This window comes from Formica exsecta, unplaced genomic scaffold, assembly GCF_003651465.1.
Source record: "Formica exsecta isolate Colony F162 unplaced genomic scaffold, ASM365146v1 scaffold902, whole genome shotgun sequence".
NCBI lineage: Eukaryota > Metazoa > Arthropoda > Insecta > Hymenoptera > Formicidae > Formica > Formica exsecta.
Genome location: NW_021853669.1, coordinates 1 through 26,645, shown reverse-complemented (window position 1 = coordinate 26,645; position 26,645 = coordinate 1). Strand labels below are relative to the sequence as shown.

Genomic DNA, 26,645 nt, shown 5'->3' with positions numbered 1-26,645 from the left:
TTCAATTGGACACGTTGTTTTTGGACACAACACATATTTTTGTATGATTTGGAACACATACACACGCATGTATGCATGTATAATTCCGCATATACTTTACAACGCGAAACGAGATCCTTATAATTGTTGTGTGGATGGGAAAGTGTGCAAACGAACTGTGCGCAAAAGAAATGTGCGCAAAAAAAAATTTTAAAATTATACACGCGTGTGTAGGTACCCCACCTGGGCTCCGACGACCGGGCCCGGCCTCGGGTAAGACGTCCGCGACGAAATAACGGACGTCCCCCGGGTTCGCCGGGGCCCGGCGCAAACGCAGGAGGAGTTCGATGGGGCCGGGTCCGATCGCGACCCAGCCCTCTCCGCCCGCGCGTGCGTCCACGGTCGATCGCCCCCCGCGGAATCCATACTGGTCTCGGTGGAGGTCCATCCTTCCTCGGGACAGGTGTTGGACGAGGCGGTTCGCCAACACTCTCTCCAAGAGCTTTCCCGCCTCGTCCAACAGGCATATTGGCCTGTAGGCAGAAGGGACGCTGCCGGGTTTGCTCCCCTTCGGGATGAGGACCAGTCTGGCCCTCACCCATGCCGGGGGGAACACACCTTCCCTGAGGCAGCTGTTAAACAGCCGTCTCAGGCTCCCGGACAGTTGGGCCAAAGCCAAGACCCAGACCCGGCCGGGGATCCCGTCGGGGCCCGGGGCCTTATTACCCCGGAGTCTCAACCGACGGATCACACCGGCCATCTCGTCCTCTGAAACCTCCAAGTCCTCTGACCACGGGATGACCGCCTCCTGGCGGCCACCCGCGTCGAAGGGGGGCCCTCTGATGGAAAGAGGGCCTCCAACACACCTTCGAGGACCTGGGGTTCCAGGGACTCAGTCACGGAGGGCGCCCAAGATCTTAGCTTGTTCATGACAAGCTTATATGGGCGTCCCCATGGGTCTGCGTCCAGGGAGCGCAGCAGTTCATCTCACGCTTGGGCCTTGGCCCGCCTGATCGCAGCGCTGAGGGCGTTCCTAACGGCACGGAACCCCTCATACGCCTTTTTTTTGTAACGGAGGGGAAATGCCTTTACGCATACCCCGCATTGATGGGGTTCGAGGCGGGGTTATGTAGGACTAACCCCGGCCTAAACAAACGGCCGGGGCCTACCCACCAAAACCCCTCCGGGTGGCCTATCTCGGGCGTTTCAGAGGGCCTCTCTGGAAACTGGCATATGCACTACGTCAGAGAGGCCCTCCGCCCACGGGCCGTGGCCCCTCATACGCCTCCGCCGTCCTCCCGGCGTCGGAACGTCCCGTCGTTTGTCCGGCCGCCTTTTAGGGGGGTGCACTTGGCACTTAATGTCCCCAACCCGCACGTTCGCCACCACGCAGCCCCCCTCCCTGGATACGGCCGCCGCGATATCGGCAGCCGCCAGGGATCGGTCGAGGCCGCGGAGCCGCAGCTCCGCCTTTCTGATGGGGCGGGCGAGACGGACCCCCTCCTCACCGGCAAACACCCGGCGGAGGTCGGCGTAGAGGGCATCGGCCCTCTGTGTCGCCGTTGGTCCGTTTTTCTCGCCCGACCCCGAGAGCTCTACAACCATGGCTCCCGTAGCAGTCTCGCGAACCCGGAGGGAGTCTATTCCCAACTTTGGAAGGTCGATCTCCCTCCAGGCCTTTATCAGGGTATCCTGATAAGCGCAGCAAGTCGGCGCAGGTTATCGTAACCGCCGCCGATCGGGGCACTCTGCGCCTTGAGGCGTCTCGTCTGGGACGCCTCTTAGGCTGTTGCCGCTGCTGCCCTCCCCCAGCACGCTGTGTGGATGGCATCGCCCTCGCGGCACCCTTCAGGGCCGGGGGTTGGGCCGCTTGTGCGGCCTTTGCCCTAGCCGCCCTCTCCCTCCGCCCCACGACCCTCGACCAGGATTCATCCGCCCTCGCCGACGACCCCCGGCGGGTAGCTCTCGGGGAGCGGCGCAGAGGTACCCCTCAAAGGGGGCCTCATCGCCGCGCTACTTCGGCCACCCGCCAACGTTGGGAACCGAAGTCCCTTCACCCCCCCCTGAGGACGTTGGGGACCCCTGTCCCTTAACCCCTCCAGTCGCGTCTCAATTCTGGCATCACTGCGTTCCACTCTCACTGGAACGTCCAGCATCTCCACCGACTTCACCCGAGGCACTTCCCGCCTTTTGCGGGGGGATTTCTCCGGCGAGCCGGGGAGATCCAGCCGAAGGGAGGGCTTGGCGCGTCGGACCGCGTCCAGCTCCCCCTTGAGCTCGCGAACCTCCTTCTGGAGGTCCGCGTTGCGGTCTCCGAGGGACTTCATGTCCCTACGGAGAGCCGCAAGCTCGCCTTCCCCTTCGCTTCGCTGAGCCCTCTCAGCCAAAGCGCTAGCCGCCACCCTCACCAGGGCAGCGGCCTCCCTCAGCTTCCGCTGAAGGGAGCCCTGCAGATTCCCGGAGCAGACGGCTATTCGGTCTATAGTCGCCGCCTGCTCCAGGCTGCGCGCCGCTATATCCGGGGTATATCAGGGGCATGCTCCACCTCGTCGGCACACAACGCCTCGTAGGCCCGAAGGCCCCTACTAGGCGGAGGGAGGGGAGTATCCTCCGATAAGGCCTTCTTGGCCCTCCGCTCCTTCTCCTTCTCCTTCTTGAGGGCGGCCTCTTCCTCGCGCCTTTCGCGCAGGCTAACGAGCTCGCCCGTGGTGGGCGGTCTCCCTCCACCCCGCTTCTTGGGGAGGTCATCGTCTCCCATGGGGTCACCCCCATCGGGAGACGCGCACTCCTCGGTGTCCTCGCTAACTAGCGAGGCCCTCGAGGAGGAAGCGGGGGTGGTGCGTTTGCTGCACCCCCGCGACGAGTCCTCCGCCTTCTCATTCGAGCGGGTGAGGCTCTTGCCTCGACCTGCTTCGTCCCGATTATACGGGTGCGCCCTCGCGGCCGAGACCGTACGCGACCGGAGCTTCGACTTCGCTGAAACCGGGCCCGGTCGGTCGATCCTCCGCACGACCACCCTCACCTCTCTATCTATTTCGGTGTTTTCCTTCACCTAGGTCGGTTGGCTTCACCACGCCTGACGAGCCCGACCTGCCCGGGATTTTTTACTGAGGTTACCTACCTCGCCACCCCACTCGATCCCCCGTCTCTACACGAGACACACACCCCACCCCCCCCTACCCACGAAACCCCAATACCCACACACATACCCATACACCCCCCTCAAACCCACAATCCCCCAGAAAAAACCCCAAAAACCCCCCAATAACCTCCCACAATATCCCAAACCATTCCACAACATTCACCCAAAATAAAGAAAAATAATACCCATTCCCACGACGATCGAGTAACTTGGTGCACTCTTAGACCCCTTCCAGGAATGGATGGCGAGGGGGGGGGGGACCGGGACTATATCCCCCCCCCACGCCGGTCGCTGCGGGATCCGAAGCCCACTGCAGCAGTAAACGTTTTATTTTTCGTCGTGCTCATCATGCAGTATCAGAAAGATGGTTTGATTTCGGTGTTTTCCTTCACCTAGGTCGGTTGGCTTCACCACGCCTGACGAGCCCGACCTGCCCGGGATTTTTTACTGAGGTTACCTACCTCGCCACCCCACTCGATCCCCCGTCTCTACACGAGACACACACCCCACCCCCCCCTACCCACGAAACCCCAATACCCACACACATACCCATACACCCCCCTCAAACCCACAATCCCCCAGAAAAAACCCCAAAAACCCCCCAATAACCTCCCACAATATCCCAAACCATTCCACAACATTCACCCAAAATAAAGAAAAATAATACCCATTCCCACGACGATCGAGTAACTTGGTGCACTCTTAGACCCCTTCCAGGAATGGAAGGGGAGCCCGTCCACCACGACAAGGTGGTGCACCATCGGAGGGGCCTCTAACCTAACCTAACCTAACCTTTTTTTTTTCGATCGCGGATGCGAATTCCATCCGCCAGCAGTTTGGATTGAGCGCGCGGGAAACGTTGTGCACAAAACGACTCCGCGCGCCCAACCCCTACTACATCGCACCTGTGGGGTGCCCACCTTCTACAGTTCATCCTAATTACTGCTTCGGTACATTTCCTACTTAAAATAATTATCAGTAATAATTAATTAAAGCCTAAAGAATAGATACAATTGAGTTTCCTTACAACCTATCTTTAACTAAGACCTTAAACCTACTTATTATACTAGTTAAGTGTCTGTACATCCGTACTCTTAACGACCCTTCACTCATGTACAGCAAGCTGCCAAAGCCCTGCAGCAGACCACTACAGAGCTCCATCTCTTTAGACCAAGATATTTATTTAGTCCAATTATTAGTAATATGCCTACACTAAAGTACAGTCCTAGACTGCCTCGACCTTTAGTAGCTAGTCTACTGTCAGTCGCTTCCCTAACACGCTAAATGTCATCCGGATTGATCGCTATCGTCAGCTCTCTGCTCCTGTTCTTGACGACGTCTCTCCGCATCCTCTTTCTTAAGCATCACGGTTTCAGCGAAGTGAGTCATGGCTGTCCACGCTTCCTTTGTACTACACATTTCGCCTATCACAGTCCCTAAAGATAATTCGCAACCTATGGTAGCCTGAAGGGCTTCCCTCTCCGCCTTCCATGCTCCACATTCTCGCAAGGTATGTTCAGCGGAGTCTTCTAATTCCTCATCGCAGTGCTCACAGGTCGGACTCACTACCTTATTAATCCTGTACAAGTACGTACCAAAACAGCCGTGACCCGTGAGCAGCTGTGTCAGATGGAACGCCATACTGCCATGTCTCCTGTTTAACCAATCATGAAAATTAGGCAGTATGGCCTCCCTGGTCCTTGTTCCTGCTAAGTTCGGACTTCGCAGGTGCAAGTCCCACTGCCGTCTCATCAATATTTCCTCCTCCAGTTTGATCTCGCTCTCATCCTCTTTGGACCATTCCTCGGACAACCTGAGGTCCCTGATCCGTTCATAAACTCTTCTACGAGAGGCCGCAAGTATATATATCGAGGGAATTCTGGACAACAACATAGCGGCTTTCCCTGAAACTGTCCTATATCCTGAGATCGTTCTGATCGCCTTCTTAAAGCTAAAGCCTCGCTCCATATAGGAGCCCCGTATAAAAGAATTGAGAGCAAGACATTCGCGTAGAGTTTTCTCTTATTCTCTCCCGGGCCTCTTAAATTCGGCATAAGCCGACCCAGGGCCCTATTAACTTTAGACGCTTTCTCAACTACATATTGAAAATGTTCCCTAAAACTTAGCCTATAATCTAACACAATACCTAAATATTTCATAGAACTTCCAGCTCTTATCCATTCTTTATCGACGTTAATATATGGCATTACTGCCGGTCTATTCTTTCCCGAAAACAGTACTACTTCCGTCTTGCCGGCTGACACTGTTAAACCTAATCTCTTAATTCTGTTTATAATCAGACCTACCTGTAGGTTAGCTCTGGCCACCGCTTTTTTGGCCGTGTCTCCTGAAGCCAACACTAGCGTATCATCCGCGTAGCATATGGTCTGACAACCGTACTCGGAGCCTAATTGTAGAACACTGTCATATGCAATGTTCCACAGGGTCGGGCCGAGCACCGATCCCTGCGGAACACCCGCTAACATAGCTCTTTTCTCCATCAGAGAACCCACCGAGTATTCAATCGTCCTTGAGTCTAAATAACTATCTATGATCCTTCTGATGTAGTCCGGGAATTCCTTCTCAACCAGCGCTTGCCTAATTACCCCCCATGGAATGGAGTTGAAAGCGTTCTTTATATCGAGACTTACAGCAACTACATATCCATTCTCTTGAGTAGCCTGTTCGATGGTCTTCTTAACCCGCATCAACGCGTCACATGTGGACCTACTTTCACGAAAACCATATTGGTCATCGGATAGTTGTGCTGTTTGCTGTTCCTTCATCCAGTCACCAATTCTACCTACTATTATCCGTTCGAATGTTTTCCCTACCTCGCTGAGAAGACAAATAGGTCTAACTTTAGGAACGCCTGGGGAGGACTCCCCTCCCTTTGGGATAAGCACTAACGACGCCCTCTTCCACTCCACTGGGAATACTCCATCCTTCAAACACGCCGTGTAGCAAGTTGCCAACTTAACCACCATTTCCTCCGGAAGCGCTCGGAGCATTTTAGAGGTAATCCCATCCATACCAGGTGCCGTGTTACCAATGCCTTTCCGCTTCAGTACTTTACTGACTTCGCTGGGAATGACCTCCCACTCTTCGTTCCACTGGAAGTTCCCCCACGTTTCAGGAGTACCTGTGTCAGCCGTCGGGAATAGGGACTCAACTAAAGAGCTCCTTGCTGTTTCGTTGAGAGACTCCATTATACTGATAGAAGCATTTCTCAGTTTCTTTAACACGATCTTGTATGGCAGGCCCCACGGGTCTTCCTCAATTGTATCGATGAGTTCCTGCCATGCTGTGGACTTGGCTTTATTGATTTCAAGCCTAAGTTTCTTTTTCGCTACTCTGTATTCCATCTCATATCTCTCTATATCCTCTTGTAGGGATGATCTTCTTCTTCTCCCTCGCATCCACGCTCTCCTCTTACGGATACACTCTCTTCTACAATCTGCAATGTCCACCAATAGACCACCAATAGACCTGCTTGCGGCCGCTGAAGGGCTTCCTTCTGGTGGCAGCATTATCACAAGCTTCAGTTAGCGTGTTCCTAACCCATCTCTCAAACTCCACCGCCGAAGTCTCTTCATTTATCTGTGCGTCCGCCATGCAATGCCATATCAAAGTCGCGCAGTATTTATCCGTATCTGCTTTGCGCCAGTTCCAGCCTAGACCAATTTTCTTTGAGTTGGTCTGACCATTACGCCTTCCACCTATATCCATCGTGATATAAGAGTGGTCAGAAAGATTTTCTATCTCGTTAAGTACCTTCCAGTCGTGCACTTCTCGCAGTAGATCAGGGGTGACCCACGTAAGGTCTATTATTGATGTTCCCTGCATCCGTACGCATGTCGGTTCAGAACCGCTATTAACTAACCGCAGTTCGCACTCTGAAGCCCAGTCTTCCACCGCAGTACCTCTATCATTTGTCCTACTCCCCATAATGATCCCCATAAGATAGATTTCGAATTAAAATCGCCAGCTACTACAACTCTCCTGCCTATGGACCTAACCAAGTCGCCCAACTCGTCCAGAAATTCAAGGAACTCTGCTCTCGAAGAGTTAGGAAAAACATAACACGATATCACATTAAATTCTTTAAATTTTGCTGCTACGCAATGACGACTCCTAGCTAACAGAGTGCCGGTGCTGACTGTGGCCTGGGGTCTCCAATATATCGCCGCCAATTTATTTAAACTACCAAACCAGAACGATGCACCTATAACATAGGTTCGATCGGTCCACGACGGATGTGCACTTGTTCTTCAGATGCCCTTGCTCCCAGCACCGGAAACATTGAGCAGAGCGAGCTTTGAGGAGCTCTATTCTGGCAACCGTCCATCCTATTTTAATTCTGTCCGGGGCAGACAACTGTATTGCTGAAGCAAGCGGGTATTAGGCCCATACCATAAATAGCCCATTATTCATGGGCCTGATTTGTCCTACTTTAATATCGGAGGCTTTACAATTCCCTTGTTTAACAAGGATCTCCTCTACTTCACTCGAGGTGATAGAGTCATCCAAACCAATGATACGAATATCCCCTCTGATCATTGGGCGAGATACCTTTGCATGAGGTCCCAGTGCATCCATCAGTTTATCCCTCAGAACATCCGCTTTCTTATGTCCCTCCGGACCTGGAATTTCGATGAGAACACTTCCATTGACTGTGTGCCTTATTTTGGTTCCTTCGATGCCAAGCTTGGGGAGGTCGATCTTATTCCTCATGTGTCTAATTGCTTGCGTATAGGAGAAGTCTTCCGACGTTCCTCTAATTGCTACCGCCGCTGTTTCGGGGGCTTCCTCTGCTTGGATATCTTACTAGCTCCACTCTTCTTACCACCAGACCCCTGATTAGGCTCCTGCTGGGATACAGGGGGACCTCTAGTCGCACTACTCGATTGCTCTCTCTTCCTCTCTCTAGCTCTCGCCTTCTTAGATTGGACCTTGGTCCACTGCTCCTTTGTACGGACACTCTCTTCCACGGAGGGCCATTCTGCTCCGCTAGGCCCAGGGGGAACCCCGAGTGATCTGTCACGTGGTGGTATAATCTGGACATTGCTGATAACTCTTGGTGTTGCTTTCCTGGGTTGCCTCTGAGGGAGGCCTTGCTCCTCAGCTTTCCTTTCCGCCTTATTAGCACATATTCCCCTACGTATCGCCGCCAGTTTGTCCATTTGGGCTGTAATCATCGCCTCTTGATCTTCGGCATCCAAACTCGGTCCTGGATTAGGGATGGAACAGATACCCCCTTTAGGGGAGGTCTCATAACTACATCCGTAGGGTCCTGATTATACTCCAGAACAGGGACACGTTTCCTCGGTTGGGGGGCCGACAACGGCATCACTGTCATAGAAGAGGAGGCCTTGTCGGAGGTATATACCCTCGGCGGGGTCTCCTTATTGCTAATCCTTGACTTAAGGTCCTCGACAACCTTCTTCAAATCCGTCAAATCCCTCCTAAGTTGCGCGGTTTCTCTCTTAGAGACTCTCAGCTCAGCAGTTAGTTCTGCGTTCCTCCTCCGCAGGAGGCCCGGATCGCCTACGTCCTCGATCTTCTCCGCCATGACTCGTACAACCTGTTTTACAACATTGAGCCTCCTCTTAACGTGGCTGCTCAGTTCACCCTGCATAGACGTACCGACTCGGATGATATCGATATCGTCCAGCCATTCCAATGCTGATGACCCTAGATTGGCCACCGGAGAGTCCGTTAGCTCGTCCAGGGTGGCCGGGACTTCACGAAGCTGTGATTCGATGGTTGGGCCTGTTCGACGCTTAGAGGAGGTGACCTTTTTGGTCTTCTTCTTCTTCTTATCCTCCTTCTTGTCCTCTCCATCGGAGCACGTCAGTGTGCCAGTGGTATCCTCCGTGTCTTGAGGTAGAGGAATATCATGAGCCCGTCTGATTATCGTCGCCGACTTGCCTGTTAGATCGCCTTCCTTGAAGACCTTAGTTTTTTTCGGTCTTAGATTCCTGCGAGGTAGAGTGCAATCCTTCCCTTCCGGTTCTTCAGCCTGATAGGGAACTTTCCTTTTACCCAGTACGGATGTAGCCATCGATGTTGCCGTAGACGCTACTGATCTAGCATCATCTTGCGTCTCATAATCCATTTCCGATTGCGATTGCGATTGGGTGAGTGGGTCCTCTTCACCCAAAGGTTCGGTGTCCGCCCTGTAAAATGCATCCCTCTGCCATTCATTATATTCACCGATGGAGAGGGACTGTACTGCCGTAACCACAATCTCCGTCCCCCCGGGGACAAGCTCACAGTACACTGGAGCGATGTTGGACGTCCCCTCTTCTCTTTCACTTGCACCACTCAAAGCGGCCACTTGTACTACCTCCATAGAGCCTCCTCCTACTACATAATCCTCTTTCTTACGTATCTCAACTTCCTCCTTCCGCTTCTCAACATCCCTCTTCTCCTCAACGCCTTCCTCAGATTTTTGTTTATTAATAGAGTTTGTAAATTGATCATCTTCCATTTTAATCCCACGAGAGTGGTCGGAAAAGAGGTCCACTCGCACAGAGCCGCCTTGTACGAGACCCTCTCGAATAATACGCCCGGGGGCAGGCCAGGTCCCCGGGGGTATCGTTCGAGACTGAATTGCCTAACCTCGCTCAGCCATGCAACCCTCGCCACGGTTACGCACAGCTTAGTTTGCGAGGAGTGCATTTGATTCAAGGGGCACTACCCTCTAGGCATACTTTATGGTTCCTACTTCCCAGACCCATCGCCGGTATGATCCTCCGGCGTGGCCCTGGGAGATCATCAGAAGCCGTCCCCGTATGCCAGGGGGCTCACCCTACCCACACAGAAAATAAAATAAAACACTCCCAACCCTTAACCCCATCCCCATAAACCCCCCCGAAATAGGGTTTTTTAACGAGGTTATCTCCTCGGCCGATGCGACAGCGCGAACACTGCCGCTAACGGTGTCGACACACCGGGTTTGGTTCGGAGTTTTCCTTCTCCTAGGCTGGCTCTTAGCACCCTTCCACCTTCTACATACTGTAGAAGGTTTCAGGGCGAGCCCTCTCACCACGACAAGGTGGCCAGCCATCGAGAGGGATAAAATTTCAAAGGTCTCTTGGCTCGGACCTGCTCTACACGTGGCCCCCCTCTGTTTGCCAGGGGCCAGAGCTTTGCGGTACCATCCCCGCCTCAACGCGGGGAGCCCGCCCATCTCGTGTTTCTGTCTCCGATTTTTTATAGTAGGGTGAGACAGACCCCCACTAGACGGACGCCTGTGGTGGCCGTCGGGCCGCCACCCAACGCGAGTCCCTCGTAGGGTCCTCTCCCCCGTGGCGAAACAAGGGAAAGGAGGCCGCCCGGCTGGCTAGGCCGGGAAGCCATACTTGCGCGATGCACGTACCTTCGGACCGTCAAGCCACGCCATTTAACAAGGATGTTTACCATGCTGAAACATCCTCGCACCGGCTACCTCCGAGTTTTTATATGAGGGGGAAGGTAGACCCCTGTTCGAGGATGTGTGACTTAGGGCACCCAAGGCGCGAAGACTCGAGGGTGTGATTTCCTGGGCCATCCATCGTCCCTACCACGTGTCCCTGCCTCCGCGTTTTTATCCGAGGGGGAAGGCAGACCCCTGGGGGTCGGATGTATTGCATCGGGACCAAGGTCCTTCAGCAACACATCCTCCTCATGCCACCGGTGACCAACGAGTTTATACAGGGGGGTCAGCCCTGTCTTCTGCTCTGCATGTTTCCCTATTCGGGAACCACACAGCGCAGAAGTCCTACCCGGATCCCCATATACATGATGGGAATAACTAAGCCCTAGCCGCTTCCGATTTTACAGGGTGAAGCGGATCCCTGTTTGGTTGACTGTGATTTTGAGACCGAAGTCTCTCCATCACATGCCCGCCCTGCGAATGTTTGCCATTCTGCAATACACTCCCAGCCCGATACCTCCGAGTATTTATACGAGGGGGAAGGCATACCCCTGTTCGAGGATGTGTGGTCCAGGGTACCCAAGGCGCGAAGACTCGAGGGTGTGATTCCCTGGGCCATCCATCGTCCCTACCACGTGTCCCTACCTCCGCGTTTTTATCCGAGGGGGAAGGCAGACCCCTGGGGGTCGAATGTGTTGCATCGGGACCATGATCCTTCAACAACACATCCTCCTCTTGACACCGAAGCCAACAAGATAGGATGGCCAGCCCAATGTTCTGCTATGAGTGTCTCCATGGTTCCTCTAAAGGAACCACCCAGCACAGAACTCCTACCCGAGCCCCTTCTTGAGGAGTAACAGCTAACCTAAGCGGAGATACAGCTGCTCCCGAGGGGCTCGTCCAGCCGAAGCAAGACTCCCCTCAAGACGCCGCTCCCCGTTAACACTCTCCTGAGGGAAGAGCATTCAGGCTATTGACCTTCAGATTCAGGACTTGAGCCAAGCTATGGGTCCTTCCTCCTCCAGTCAGCCGTCCCAGGGAGTTGATCGTCCTGGGTTTGTGCACTAGCACACGCGAGAACCTCCTTGGGGTCCCCAAACCCTCCAGCGGCCGTGCGAAGGCTTAAGGACATTCCTGCCCCCGGTCTACTACTCGGGCGTTCGCCCGGTTTTCAACCGTCACCCCCGCACCCGTAGGAAGAGCCCAGCAACCCCAACGAGGCCCTTTCCCATCCCCAGATCCCCAGAACCCACCCTTACCCTTAAAACGCGTGGGTGTGCTCTTAGCACCCTTCCACTTCTCTAAGAGAAGCTTCAGGGTGAGCCCTCTCACCACGTCAAGGTGGCACACCAACGAGAGGGCACCTAACCTAACCTAACCTGACCTGACCTGACCTGACCTAACCTGACCTGACCTGACCTGACCTTATTTCCCCTCTACCCCAAATTTGCGCGTTAGAGACAAAAATAAGCGTTTCGTCGAACATTTCTTATTACGTCCGATATTTCTCGATCGATCGTTTCCAGCGTCCCTCTCAACCCGCGCAATGTCCACCGCGAAGAAGACGATGACTGTTCTCATCCTAGCGATAACGCTCGTCGCCGCGACGACCGCGACGCCCATCGACTCGGAGAAGAGAGGCGCGCCGCTTCTTGCGCGCGTACGGTTTTCTGAAGGATGATGGAGGATTGTTGTCGTCCGACAACGCGACGTCTCTGCGTCACGCGCTGTCGCTGTTTCAGGAATACTATCAATTATCAGAAAATGGTGCGTTAAACCCTGATACGCTTCGTCTTATGCGCAAGCCGCAATGCGGTCTCGCGGACATTCCCGGTCGCGCGTATAGCCCGATCGCGCGAAAATGGCCGAAAACGCGTCTCACGTGGAACTTTCAAGTGGCTAGCGAAGAACTCTTAAGAACGGCCGAAGCGGCGTTCGCGTTATGGACGGTGAATTCATCGTTAACGTTCGCGCGCGACCCGCTACATCCCGATATACTGATATCGTATCGAACGGGCGCGCACACCTACGCGAATCGTCTGAGCGGCGACATTTGCCCGGCGGCCTTCGACGGTCCGGATGGAGTCTCGCTCACGCGTTCTTTCCCTCGGGAGCGGTCGACTTCGCGTCAGAGCCCTGCCGAAAATGGTCGACTAAAAATATGTATTCAAAAAAATGTAATCCGAATCGATCGGAATTTCTGCACCAAAAATGCGGTATTAAAACCGATTGAACGTGGCATGTGTATCTGAACAAAAATCCTCCCGATACGTGTCATTTGCTACAAACGTTGACGCATGAGATCGGCCACACGCTAGGTCTACAGCACAATATGCGCAACGACTCGGTAATGCTCCCGTATATACCCGATATCGAAAATCAATTTCCGGTTCAGCTGAGCATAGAGGACGTCCTCGCTATACAGAATCTGTACGGGTCTCACGACAATGGAAACTATCCAACGATTCCCACAACCATCATAGCACCCGCGACGACGGCGAGCGTCGCGCCGACCGACCCCGCGCGCGCGGATCTCTGCGCGTTGCGGCCCATAGATGCTGCGTTAATAATGAATCGTCGCTTGTACATAGCTAATTGCTGCAACGTATGGTCGGTCGACATAACTGAGAGACGCTACGGTAGACCCATGAAGTTGACGGATTACGCGACGTTTCTTCCGGCGAATCTCACGCGCCTGTTCGCCGCGTATCGAAGACCAAAACGGCGTACAAACATCTCGAAGTCGGTGTTAACGTCAGCCGACCCTCTTACGTAGAAGTCGTCCTTGGAAATTGTCACGGCAAAGAGATCTCGTTTGCGCCGGATGTGTGGAAAAAACTGCTCGATCTGCGATCCGTGCTTACGTCGTACTTTCAGCGCGACGAGCGAGAGGAGATGCGCCCTCCAGCCCCGATATATATCGGACAATTAACGTTGCGATTCGGCAATCTTAACAATCTTCGAATACTCCGTCTCGAAACATCTAAGGATCGTCTAGTCGCATCGAGGAGCACCGTGCTAAATATATTAAACTTGGAGCATTGCATCAACCGCATCATTACAACTTTGAGCGGTTTAACCGGATACATCGATAACAAGCTAACGCGCTTCCTCGATATCGCGGCCGATGTCCACGATCGAACGCTTATTCCGACGGCGATACGCGACAGCGAGAACTTCGACCGCAACGATATAATCGATTGCGAACTGCAGGCTCTGCTCTTCGGAGAATCCTAACGCGCTGTTGTATCTCTGTACTGTTACAAATAAAAACGCTCTCCTTCGATGCGAGAACCTCTCTTTATTTGACCTCCTTCCATTAGATTTTATGGAAAAATTTTCGCTACCATCGCTAATCATGATTTGCATGATACATTTCTAAACTATAAAAAGTTTGCTGTTGCGCGTAATAAACGAGTATCATCGCTAATCGCGAGATGTTCCCGATTTCATCACCCCCTACCCCTCACCCCTCTCACCCCGCTCGAGCTCCGTGGTTTCCCCTACCCCGCTTCCCCTTTCACCATACGTACTCCCCCTTTTCTTCCCCCCTGCCCGACATGCCTCCCTCAGATATCTCAGTTTCTCATTTTATCCGCATGTTCACTCTCTCACTCTTACGGGAGTTTCCAAAGCAAGGTGGGTTAGAATCGGCCTTACTCATCTACTTTGATCAACCGCAACCAGAGCGACCCGCAAGGCACAATGCCAGTTTATTAATACAACCTGCACCTTCCATCTACGAGATAAAATGTAAGTCACACTCATCCATTTCATTTATACTATTAACCCTCGCGATAAATAAGCGCTACATTACACTCACTCTGGTTTCGTAGTGAAAACCAGATCCGGTACTACTTATACTATACCATTAAGCCGAATAGTCGTTCGCAGGAGTCGGAGGACTCGAGCGCCTGTAACATGCTAATTTTGCGACACACATTAATAAACCACTACGCGTATCCGCCGAACCTATTCTCCCATCCTCGTCAAGGTATTCCTCCCCCAGTTACTCCCCCATCTACTTCCCCGACCATATCACTCCAGCCACCGAACCTTCGCTTTCCCCACGTTCCTTCTCCTCTCTATCCACTACCTTCCTGCACAATTCACCCCCAACCTCCCCGCAGTTTTCGGAATCTGATTTCGAGAAAGCTATAAAGGAGTTTTGCAACAAACTACCCGACCTAGAGTCCGCTTCCTCCTACCAGAATTAACCGAAATATCCCCCTTCATTCTCTTTCTCCATGATTCCATATTTCCTTTTTCACTCACACACGCACACATGTTTTGTTTGTTTTTTTTTATTTATTTAATCAAATCTTCATATTGTATCAACCAGTCAGAATCTAAATCTAACGGTAAAATTATTCCCTTGCATTTTTGACTGATGTCCTCCGTATTAGTGTAACACCAAATTATCACACACACGCACACACACACACACACACTCACATATACTCAGAGAAAAGTGTATATTATATTTTATTTTAATTTTTTATAATCATGTATATCCACCATTTACTTTAAAAATGGATAAATTTACATTTTGTTAATTAGAAATCAAAATAACTCATTATTAACTCCCACTCATTCTTTTAGTCGAAAGATCGCACTTGGTCCCATCCCGCGTAAAAGAGATTAAATTCTCTTACCGAAAAGGGACCACCGAACGAACGTCTGAATAACCATTGTAATAGCGACTCAGTCGTTTACCTGCTTTTCAGACCTGTTTGTTCGACCCGATTCCAAACGCTACCAGACGTTTAACTTCGGGATAATAAAAGATAGTTGTTGCGCCCTTTCGTCGACCCTTCCCCGAGTCTGGACGTAACATAAGATATACAATCAATCTTCAGATTTGAAATGTTCAGTGAATTCTCAAACGTTAAAACGGTAAAACGTTTAATAAGAATAAGTTTCTGTCCGAAGTTATTAACCTACTTGCTTTAGTTTGTAATTTGGAAATTTATTATTCAAAGGACCAGGACGTACCACCGTTCAAATAGATCAAGATCAATTAAAAATGTTGTATGATGACGGATGGACAGTAAGTGAGATGAAACATCTTGGATGTTCAAAAAAAAATGTCTATCAGAAGTTATATTCTTTAAATATGCCTATACGTGCACGATATGCCCAAATTCCTGACGATGACTTAAAATTGGAAATTGTAAAAATCCACGAAGAGCATCCAAATGCTGGACAAACGGTAAGATTCCAAATGCGTCTAAGCATGTTGTTCTTATTTTCATTTACATTATGTTCATTTACAGATGGTACAAGCGTATTTAAAAGCAGCAGGTTTTCATGTACAAAGATATAAAGTGAGACAAGCTTTAAATGAAATCGATCCCATAGGAACAGCGAGTAGATGGAGTCAGTCTATCAAGAGGAGGACTTATAAGGTAGCAACACCAAACTCCTTATGGCATATGGATGCACATCTAAAACTCTCCAGGTACGAATAGATTTTATTGCCTTGGTTTCTAAAAACGATTGTAAATACATATTTTCCTGTTTACAGATGGGGCTTCGTAATTCATGGTTGTATTGATGGGTACTCTCAGCTGATAATTTATTCGAAATGCAAGACTTCTATTCAAGCCGAACCTGTCGTGACTTTGTTTGCAGAAGCCGTAGGCAGCTATGGATTACCGTCGCGAGTACGGTCAGATCATGGTTATGAAAATATTTTTGTGGCTTTTTTGATGAATACGATTCTTGGCTTGAATAAAGGAAGTCACATTACTGGAAAATCCGTCCATAATCAGAGGATAGAAAGATTATGGATAGACGTTTTTAAAGAAGTGTGTGATTCTGTTTATTCTGAATTATACGCTCTGGAGAACGACAATCTTATGGATGTGAATAATCTTGTACACAGGTTTTGTATACAGTATGTATATAAGAAGGTTATTGATAGACGACTGATATCATTCCAGTCTGCATGGAATGTCCACAATTTGAGAACAGAAAATAATCGCTCACCCCGTCAGCTATGGCTCGAAGGAATGTTGCAAAATTATAATACAACTTCAACCGCAGTTCAGGATGTTTTCGAAACCAATATGAATCTACACGAAAGGCTTTCTAAATCCTTGAGAATATTAGGAGTAGATGTTTCTACTCCTATAATAAATCATGACAATATTGATTCCTTTTCATCGAATTTTACTGCATCGTTAGACCTAAATGAAGTGCAAAAAAATGCATCTGGAAAATATCATAACTTTGGATAAATCAGATCGCGAGAAGTACACATTATGTGTTGATTTATTGATGAGTTGACTTTTCTATCTTGTCAACGCAAGTGAAATATGCATTTATAAGTTTTGTTAATCTATCACTGACCAATAAAATTCACTCATAAAAACTTATATTCTATCATTTAAGCTTTCAGCAGTTTTTTCCTCATAAATTAAAGGGAACATTGCATTCATTGAATAGATATTCTTCAAATTTTTATTATTCTTCACTCCGTACATCTTATTGTTTGATACAGTCGCGTAAAAAAATATGTTGTATTTCGATACTGTTTGTAATTATTGTTGTATGTCTAATTATTGTTGTATGTAATAAAATAAACGTATATCATTGCTTCATAATTCCATACATAACTTAAAATGACTTTTCCTCTTTGATAATAATAAAATAAACGAATGTTATAACAAAACAAATATCATAATAATTAATGGTAATAATATTAGTAGCAGGAACATTGTCAAAAAACTTCATAACCTCATACATAACTTAAAATGACTTTTCCTCTTTGATAATAATAAAATAAACGAATGTCATGACAAAACAAATGTCGTAATAATTAATGGTAATAATACTAGTAGCAGGAACATTGTCAAAAAAACTTCATAACTAAGAATAAATTATAATGTAATTATAAGATTAATTTTATTAGTAATTTTTATGTGTTTACGCGAGATCTAATAGACGAGCCAAGCCGCGCTAACATATGATTCTCGAGAATCTCGAGAAAGCGTCAGCTATAGCTGACTGAACGACTGAAAGAAAGAAAGAGATAGCAGATTGTATGTCTGCGCTCGTCTTCTGCCCGAAGCTAGCCGAGCGCCGAGCGCACACGTACACGGCTTTTTCTTTGTGTGCGTTATCCCCTCCCACTTTACGGCAACGGGCAGAGTCTCAAACCTGGCATCCCTGGGTTCCACATGGGTTTACAAGTTTTCACGCGAAGCGAGGTTCAATCCAAACCAATGTGTCTAGTTCTTTGGTAGTGGAGCCTTCCCGCAGGGGGGAGGGGGGGCGGAACAATGCCTCCACGCATATACTTTTTAATGCGAAGTGAGGTTTCACATGGGTTTACAAGAAGAAATTGATTTGGGAATCTACAACTGAAAGAAATCTATTAATATATTTCCCTATGAATCAGGTCCGATACATTGTATTAACACGATAGCGTTAAAATTATTATGTTATCACGTAACTTCTAAAATAATGGGTTTATGTAAAAAATGTATATAATATTTTTTGTAGAGTTTTTTAAGGGCTTCATTTTTTGTCTAAAACTTTTTTTTGTAAAATCAATATTTTCGGTGATATACAGTAAAAATGTTTGGAACTTTGAGGGTGCAAACGGGGCTTCGTCGGCAAAAAACCCTCAAGGTGCTTTATACTCAAGTCAAGGACAAGCTTTGGTTAAAATTTCAGCGCAATTGGAGGTTTATCGTTTTCGGAAGTTTATCCGAATCATTAAATTTAATATTAATAACATTTGGCATTTGATACAAAGCTGTTATTAAAAATATGAACTTTAGTAAATTGTCTTTATCAAGACAGTTGATGTACATAATCAAATAATGCAGCACCTCATTTTCTTCATTCGTAAGGTAAGGGTCAGTGATTAAGCAATTGATGACTTTGGTCGGAGTAGGTACTTGCATATCTAAAACAAGTACAGTTGTGCAAATTAGAAACTTGCACATTGCTTCCTCATCATTTTATCTCACAAAGCTTAAGCTACTTTAAGCACACGGATTTTTCAATTTTTGTTTCCTCATAGAGGAAGTTTTGTGAACGAAATAAAAAGATACAGATGGATAGTCACTTAGAAAATTTTAACAATTTTGACAGAAAGAAAATTGATAGAAAGTCAGCTCGACAGCATTCCAAGTGAGATTTTAAAATCGGCTCGATTTAAACCTAATGTTAACTTTAGAAATTCATTGGCAAGCCAAAATGGGGCTAATATACATTGTAGCCGCGCCTTCGATTTACACGTCCACATTAACAGAATTTATTTGTTTCGCCGATCAGAGAGACAGGACGTAAATGATTTGAGCGGAGTTAGTTTGTGGAAAAGCGTTTATTCCTTTCGACACCAACTCCCGGACCGTCTTATGTAATCGCACGCGACAGCAAGATATAATCGGACACGCGAATTTTCAGTCTAACTATAATTATATGAACGTTAGACGTTCGGTGTGCTCCCGGTGAAGGCTTGCGACGAAGTCCAGACGAAAAGCCCTTCTTTTCGATCCACGGACAATAGTCCCGGTCGATACGTGTACCACAAAAAACGGAATTTCGATCGCTCGATTCCGAGAGCCAATCGGCGATCGACAACGAGATGTTTGTCAGAATCGAACGATACGAAGAAACCACAAAAACGGAATGAAAACAAGGCTTCGATCATAACGTCTCGCTTTAGAACGTTCGAGAAGCAAAATTAATAATATAATTTATAAAACTCTTACTTTCTCAAACATACATCCATATTTATAATGTTGAAAAATCATACCTCGGATATTACAAAATATTTTTTTCTAAATTCAAGAATTTATATTTTAAAAAAATTTTATAAAAACCGGGCATCGGTCCTCACTAAATTCAATATCAAACATCCTTTAATAATAACTCTATTCATGTAAAAAAATTTAATCCGATATTTCAAATTTTCTGAAAGTTACAGCGTGTACAGACATTTCTCAAAAAATTCAAAATTTTATAAAAAATAAATCCTTTTACCGATACTCACCAAATTCAGTAGCTACCATCCTTTAATAATACTTTATCCATGTAAAAAAATTTAATCCGATATTTCAAATTTTCTGAAAGTTACAGCGTGTACAGACATTTCTCAAAAAATTCAAAATTTTATAAAAAATAAATCCTTTTACCGATACTCACCAAATTCAGTAGCTACCATCCTTTAATAATACTTTATCCATGTAAAAAAATTTAACCTAATATCTCAAAATTTGCGAAAGTTACAATGTGTACATACATTTCTCAGAAAATTAAAAATTTTATTGTTCAGAATTGAAACGTTAGATTTAATCGATAAATTTAAACGGTAAATTCAACCGACAAATCTAAACGGTAAGAGCCGAAATCAAAACACGAGCGAGAATAAGCATCGTCGCGATCAGCCGATCGGCGCGTGATCGCGTGATCCAAACAAAGAAAAACTGTGACAAACACCTAGATTCTCGAACATTCGGTGCCGAAAATATGCTATTATGGAAATCGGGCGATCGCGAGTCTTAACGGTCGCTAGTTAGTCTGCCGCTGACGACGATTCGAGCTGGTCGATAGCAATCAATCATAATTTCTCGTGTAGTATTATCTCGTGTCTTATTCTCGCTCGTGTCGTGTCGCGCTACTCATAGTCTAATTCGCGTTCTACTTAATTTCAACCGAAGTGTCTTGCTCCAGATCGCATCATATTCTCGCGGCGATCATTTCTTTATGTTTAAATCGTTTAATCGCTTTAGTTTGTTAGTGAAGATTGTTAAGTTGTAAGTGGGGAGTTCGAGAGCCGCCGATCGTTCGCCGCATCGCGTATGTCCTCTGCCTCGCGCTAAAAACCATCCGGCGTCCACGCGCAAGATTTCCGTTTTCGCAAGGGCTTCTAGCAAGAAGCTCTTCAAGATTTCAGAAACGCAGAGAAAGGCAGGTCATCGAAGGACATTCAGAAGATTTCCGATCTTAGTCGCGGGATACGTGTCGTGGCTCGCTCCCGGTGTTTTCTAATAAACGTTCTTCAAACTACGCTCACGTGAGTCATCTTTCAACTCCTATTCCTCCAGCGAATCTACGGATTCGCGCTACACGCGTCTCGCTCAACTCTGAGCGCTATCTCAAAGATTCGGGCGATCTCGTCGAGGTCGACTCCCGAACATTTATAAAAAATGAACCTTTTCATCGATTCTCACCAAATTCAATACCAACCATTCTTGAATGATACTCTATCCATGTAAAAAAATTTATCTCGATATCTCAAAAATTGCGGAAGTTAGAGGTTGTACAATATATTGCGTACATACATACATATATACACACATACATACAGACATTTTTTAGGAATATGATTTTTTGACGTTTTGGGACATTCTAAACACATTGGCATAGAAAACTCGAAAAAAAATTTTGTCACGAAAACAAAGCTTCCTATGACAAAGCAAAAACTATACAATCGCAACGTCCCCAAAAATCGGGATGTACATCTGGTTGTACACCCTGACGAAGTTTATCAATTAATTTCCGTGGCATGTCGACCAGCAATTCAGTAGCAATTACTTGGGTAAATATAGCGAAAAGGGGACCCAGCCCCAATGACCTTGACCTTGATATATGTTGTCAAGGACATAATTCTGAGTAACTTTTTCTTCTAATTTAATCGTCGCTCGTTGCTTATTAAAAAGTTATTAACAAAAAAAGTTTGAAATATACCAAAGTACATGCGTGGACAGGAAACACGCGCGCGCACACATACATACACACACACACACACACATGGGGGGTGCAAGGGGGGTCTTCGGCCCCCTTCCCACATCCGCCCCGCCGGTAGGCAGGGTGGATCCCGCTTTACAATGTAGCATGTACTTTGGCTGCGTTTCAAAAGCACGCTTACGCGCTGAAAACATGTTCTATTTTTGTTATTTATGGAAAGTTGAACAAGGACAAAGCATGCTCATAGCGCTAAAAGCGTGCTCCTGACACCCTTTGTAAGTTGTAAAGCGAGGTCCATCCTGCCTATCGGCGGGGAGGGTGCGGGAAGGGGGCCGAAGGCCCCCCTTGCTCCCCCCTGTGTATGTGTGTGTGTGTGTGCGCGCGCGCGTTCTTCCTGTCCGTGCATGTTCTTCGGTATATTTCAAACTTTTTTTGTTAATAATTTTTTAATAAGCAACGAGCGACGATTAAATTAAAAGAAAAAGTTACTCAGAATTATGTCCTTGACAACATATATCAAGGTCAAGGTCATCGGGGCTGGGTCCCCTTTTCGCTATATTTACCATTACTTGTAATTGCTCTGAAAAAGTCTCAGAGTTGGGTTTTGCGAAAAATTTATTCGATTAGAAAAAATTCCCAATGACTTCCCGTTCTTTTTCTGTCAGAGATGAGAAATTTTTTGACTTTTTTAAAGAATTTTTCTTAAATACGGATTTACATAATTCATTAATTCCTACAATAGCATTATAGAATCAATATCGGCATCAGAATTTCCGATTAAAGTTAAAGTGATCCTCGACAGTTTTGCTGAAATACTATCAGTTAAAATCAACATGTGTTCAAGAATCCGTGCAATCGTGATGAATTTGTCTTGTTTGTTTCGTTTGTTTAATGGCAAATACGGAACAAGACAATCTTCACCTTGAAAAAACATGCTCGAGCATTTGTCAAAAAAGATGTTAAATAATTCTTTCGTGAGGCCACCGCCATCAATTCTTATTTCACCGATAAATTTCACGTTTAAATTTTTGCTCAGAAATTGCTCGTCCATATAAAGATTCATCAGTTCATTGAGACAATTGGTTCTGGAGATCTCGATAGTTGCAGTTTCTGCGTTTTCAGGTAGCGATGGGAATGAAACAAAATTATTTGCGGGATCAAACTCTTCGGTAAGACCTAAAAAAATAAATTTTGGTTTTTACTTTCGCGTTAATATACAAAAAGATTATTATTTACTGACGATTAAATAGCACATTTTTTTTAACTTTTGAAAACTATCTCCTTTCGCTATAAGAACATTCTACAGGACAAATAATGGTTGCATACGCAAATGATAATCGTCATCTTCATCTGAATTCTCTTCGTCCATTTCTTCAATCCTTTGTCGCCATGTTTTTGTAGAATGACGGTGTTCGCGAAGAGTGGCATTGGATAATGTTGAAAATGAACTTTGTTCTGGATTATTCACATTCCTCTCGTTCAATTTATACGATTGAGGCATGAGTTGGCGATTGAATAGAACCAGTGTGCGATGATGGGCGAGGAACGAAATCTTCATTTACAAGAATTGGCAAATCGTTTGAAAACTCTTTCAATGGCAATACCACTATTTTACTCTGTCCAGTTTCAGCCTCCAAGTCAGATCCATTGTCAAAACTGACGATGCGAATGATTCTTTTATTTTGTTGCATTTTTGCTATCTCGATTCCGCACATTCGCAACATATGCTGAATGTGCGGATGAAAAAGAAGAATTATGTTCTTTTTTATTTCCTCGCAAGAACTATCTTTTTGTATCTCTAGTACTGTATTCGCTTCACCTAGATATAACAAGTATTTAGAATCATGACACAACGCATTCTTTTTTAATAATAAAGAAATTTGTTTCTATAAACGAAACAATAAATATTTTACTATAAATACCTAGTCCTCTTTGCTTTAAAAATTTCAGTTCCGGCATTGATAGAAAAAAATCGGCGTTCGACAGTTTCATCAACACGACTGTTTTTTTGAAAATTCTCTACCTTTTTCGACCTCTGCGAGGGGTGGATGTTAATTCCTGTCTTCTAAAATTTTTTCTTGTTGATTGAATCAGTGAAGAGAAATTTCTCTCCTCTGATGTTGATTGATTCGATGCATTAGCTGCGATTTGGATTAGCCGGTAAGCTATATTTTCGTCGCTCAACATTTCTGATTTCTTTTTTTTTTGTTTTGAAAGGGAGTTGCAAATATATAGCTTGAAATTAAGATCCAGCAATAAAAACAAATTATCTTATCTGATTACATAAGAGATTGAAAACCATGGAAACTATTGAAAACAGTCATCGAGAAAGATCATTAAACAAAGGCTAAACAAAGAACTCGGTTATTTAAGGTTATGTAAAAACGCGGCAAAAGGCATGTGAACATCATACATTGAGGTTGCGTTCGGGGATTCCACGTAAATAGATCGCACTTCACGCCACTCCGCACACTAGCGCCGCGTATAGACTAGGGATGTTCCGAATATATAAAAATCTGTATTCGCTAATACGAATACGGATACGAATATTTTTTATAATATTCGCGAATACGAATACGAATACTTTGACCTTGACCCGTGTTCTCCTTCTCTGTTAGGTGCCCGCACGCGCCTGCGTGTGATTTCAAACTTGTCATAACTTGCATAGATCGGGCGACTTGCGAGGATTAGCGGCGCCCTTTTATTGACATTTTTAATCGAGTCTTTACACAGTGAAGTATTGCAGTACGTTATATTATATAGTTGGTAAAAGTAACTTACTAATCCTTTCAATTATTTGTTGTTTACCTACACTGTACTGATAATTTGTGAATGATGCCGAAAAAATTTACAAGTTCGATTTGGAAGTACTTTAGTATAAAAGACAATGATTTTGCGAAGTGTAATGAGTGTAATAACAATTTTTCAAGAAAGGAAAGTAGTCCCTCTGCTTTAAAAAATCATTTAAAATTTAAACACAAGGAAATTTACCAAGATTTTATAAAAGAATCCGAATTAAAGGAAGAAGAAAAAGAGCAGCCACATACGAATCTACAAAATGCGAAAAAAATTATAAACAAATATCGTTTACGGAGGCTATAGAAAAACAAAAATCCTGGAACAATAAAGATCCAAAATCACTGAATATTGATAAACTAATATGTGAAATGTTAGCTTTGCAAGATCTACCTTTCCAATATGTTGAAGGATTAGGTTTTAAGCGCTTAGTAGATCATCTGTCGCCACAATATGTACTTAAAGGACGGAAGTACTATACTGATTTCCTTTGTACGGATTTATATGAAAAAATACAGAATAAAGTAAAATTGTTGCTTGAAGACCTCGAAAATGTCTCATTTACCACTGACATATGGTCAGATTCTTCATCAGGTGTGTCCCTTCTTAGCCTAACCTGCCATGGTTTTACCAAAGACTTCACTCGCATAACCATTATGCTACGTGCTGAACTGATGGAAGAGCGACATACCGGTGACTATATTTCTGCAAAATTTGATGAAATGTTAAATTTTTGGGACATCCCAAAAAAGAGAGTACATTGCGTTGTTAGAGATGGTGGCTCTAATATGAAAAGGGCAATGTATTTGTCGAATTTGAAAAATATTGATTGTATGGCGCATTGTTTGCAACTTGTAATCAGAAATGGCCTAAAAGTCAACGACTCTATTGTCAATTTGCTGAATAAATGCAAAAAAATAGCAGGACATTTTCATCATTCAACCAGCGCAATGGACGATTTAAAAAAAATTCAAGGACGTTTGCAACAACCAGAACTAAAAGTGGTCAGGAATGTCCAACAAGATGGAACACAACATTTTACATGCTGGAAAGACTTGCACAAATAAAAGATTCCTTATGTTTATATGCGGGTAACAAGAAAATTGATCTCCTAACTGCTGAGGAATAGCGCTTGTTAGATGAATATGTAAGATTGCTGAAGCTATTCGAAGAAATCACAAAAAAGTTATGCTGCCCAGAAACTAGTATTTCGACTGTCATACCGTTGATCAAATCGCTTTCGAAAATTTTGGACAATGAGTTGATTTCTGTTATTGATATTGTAGTTAGAGATTTTGTATCTAAATTAAAAGAAGTATTTAGTCAAAGATTTGGACATTTAGAAAATAACAAGTTGTACGCCGTAGCAACTTATCTTGATCCGAGGTATAAAGCTAAATTTTTTTGCGAGTTTACATTGAATCAGATCCAGGAAACTATTATTAAGAGGATGCCGGATTACCGACAGAATGCGAATATTAGTAGGATTGCAAAATCTTTTTGTTGATTAAAGATATCAACAAATCCTTTTCCACAATTAAGGTACACATAATAACGGAGTGCGGAGTTTAACATTTCATATGAAAAGTAAAAAAAAATGAGAAAATTACAGTTTTGTTATCGGCTTCTGCCGTCACATTTACTTAATATAACAAATTTGTAATCTGTACGTGCCTAATCAGTAAACCTCGCACTCGGCATTTCATCAAAGAGTATAAGTGAACTTAGAAAAGTGAGTTTAGAAGCTTTAGGAAAAAGATTTTACAATGCTACACTTTCGTGCATATGTGTGTGTGCGAGATCGAGGCTCAAGAGTAAAACAGAGCAGTAGATTAGTTGCGTGTACTGGCAGTCTCATAGTCAGAGAAATTAAGCTGTAAGATACTGGCAGTCTCATAGTCAGAGAAATTAAGCTGTAAGATACTGGCAGTCTCATAGTCAGAGAAATTAAGCTGTAAGATACTGGCAGTCTCATAGTCAGAGAAATTAAGCTGTAAGATACTGGCAGTCTCATAGTCAGAGAAATTACTAGTGGCGCTCGCGCATGCGCTTTATCGATAAATACAAGCGCTATATTTAAATGATGATAGCAACGCGTTTCCTTAGATACATAAACTATTTATTTAAAAGAGAATTGTCATAGCAATAGGTGTGTTTGTGAGATCGGGGGAATGCCTGAGCGTCTTTTACCGTAAACCGTGAATCAGATCGGACGTGTCTTGTTGATCTCGTGTGATATGCTTAATTGATTAATCACATGTGTATTCTGAGTTTGTAATTAGTTCTGAGTTCGAGTTTATGAGTTGACCAATAAAAACGTGTTTCGATAAGTGCTCAAATTATTGCTTTATTCGATTTCTCACGTTCACTATAATATTTATATATACAGTTCAATAATTCATGGTTCAACTGTTAAACTATTACCCTTTTGAAAAAGCCATTCTCCTGACAAACTACAAATTGACTCGCTGTCTTACAGCAATTTTTTCAGAAGCGGGATAGTGCGCGCTTCCCCTTGATCTTATGGTCGGTTATTAAGCCGTACTAATACAGTGTGAATCGATACATGAATAATATCAGTGAACTGTACAAGTATTTGCA

The 26,645-nt window shown here is 45.5% G+C and overlaps 4 protein-coding genes across 7 annotated transcripts; 2 read left to right on the top strand and 2 right to left on the bottom strand.

Annotated features, from left to right (window-relative positions):
* Positions 1 to 4,408: 4,408 nt before the first annotated feature.
* LOC115245099 lies at positions 4,409 to 5,089 on the bottom strand. The gene has a single exon (XM_029823205.1). It carries the CDS (start codon positions 5,087 to 5,089, stop codon positions 4,409 to 4,411), a length of 681 nt encoding a protein of 226 aa, XP_029679065.1.
* A 2,433-nt stretch (positions 5,090 to 7,522) lies between these two features.
* Positions 7,523 to 7,855, bottom strand: LOC115245097. Its single transcript, XM_029823204.1, has one exon. The coding sequence runs from the start codon at positions 7,853 to 7,855 to the stop codon at positions 7,523 to 7,525; it is 333 nt and encodes a 110-aa protein (XP_029679064.1).
* Positions 7,856 to 14,076: 6,221 nt separating this feature from the next.
* LOC115245100 lies at positions 14,077 to 17,349 on the top strand. Of its 4 annotated transcripts, XM_029823210.1 has the most exons (6): positions 14,077 to 14,294; positions 15,269 to 15,437; positions 15,524 to 15,753; positions 15,818 to 16,002; positions 16,069 to 16,351; positions 16,429 to 17,349. In XM_029823210.1, the coding sequence occupies exons 3-6, from the start codon at positions 15,568 to 15,570 to the stop codon at positions 16,450 to 16,452; spliced, it is 678 nt and encodes a 225-aa protein (XP_029679070.1). In that variant the 5' UTR covers positions 14,077 to 14,294; positions 15,269 to 15,437; positions 15,524 to 15,567; the 3' UTR covers positions 16,453 to 17,349. The 4 variants fall into 4 exon arrangements, with proteins under 4 accessions (XP_029679070.1, XP_029679066.1, XP_029679068.1 ...); XM_029823206.1 differs by having other exon boundaries at positions 16,069 to 17,349; XM_029823208.1 differs by lacking the exon at positions 15,269 to 15,437 and having other exon boundaries at positions 16,069 to 17,349.
* A 6,150-nt stretch (positions 17,350 to 23,499) lies between these two features.
* On the top strand, positions 23,500 to 25,506 carry LOC115245101 (zinc finger BED domain-containing protein 4; the record flags this gene model as incomplete). The annotated part of the gene is given in 4 exon segments (XM_029823211.1): positions 23,500 to 24,333; positions 24,423 to 25,055; positions 25,058 to 25,135; positions 25,331 to 25,506. Coding segments are annotated over 4 exon segments (1,140 nt in total), but the record flags the coding sequence as incomplete, so codon positions are not given.
* Positions 25,507 to 26,645: the final 1,139 nt, after the last annotated feature.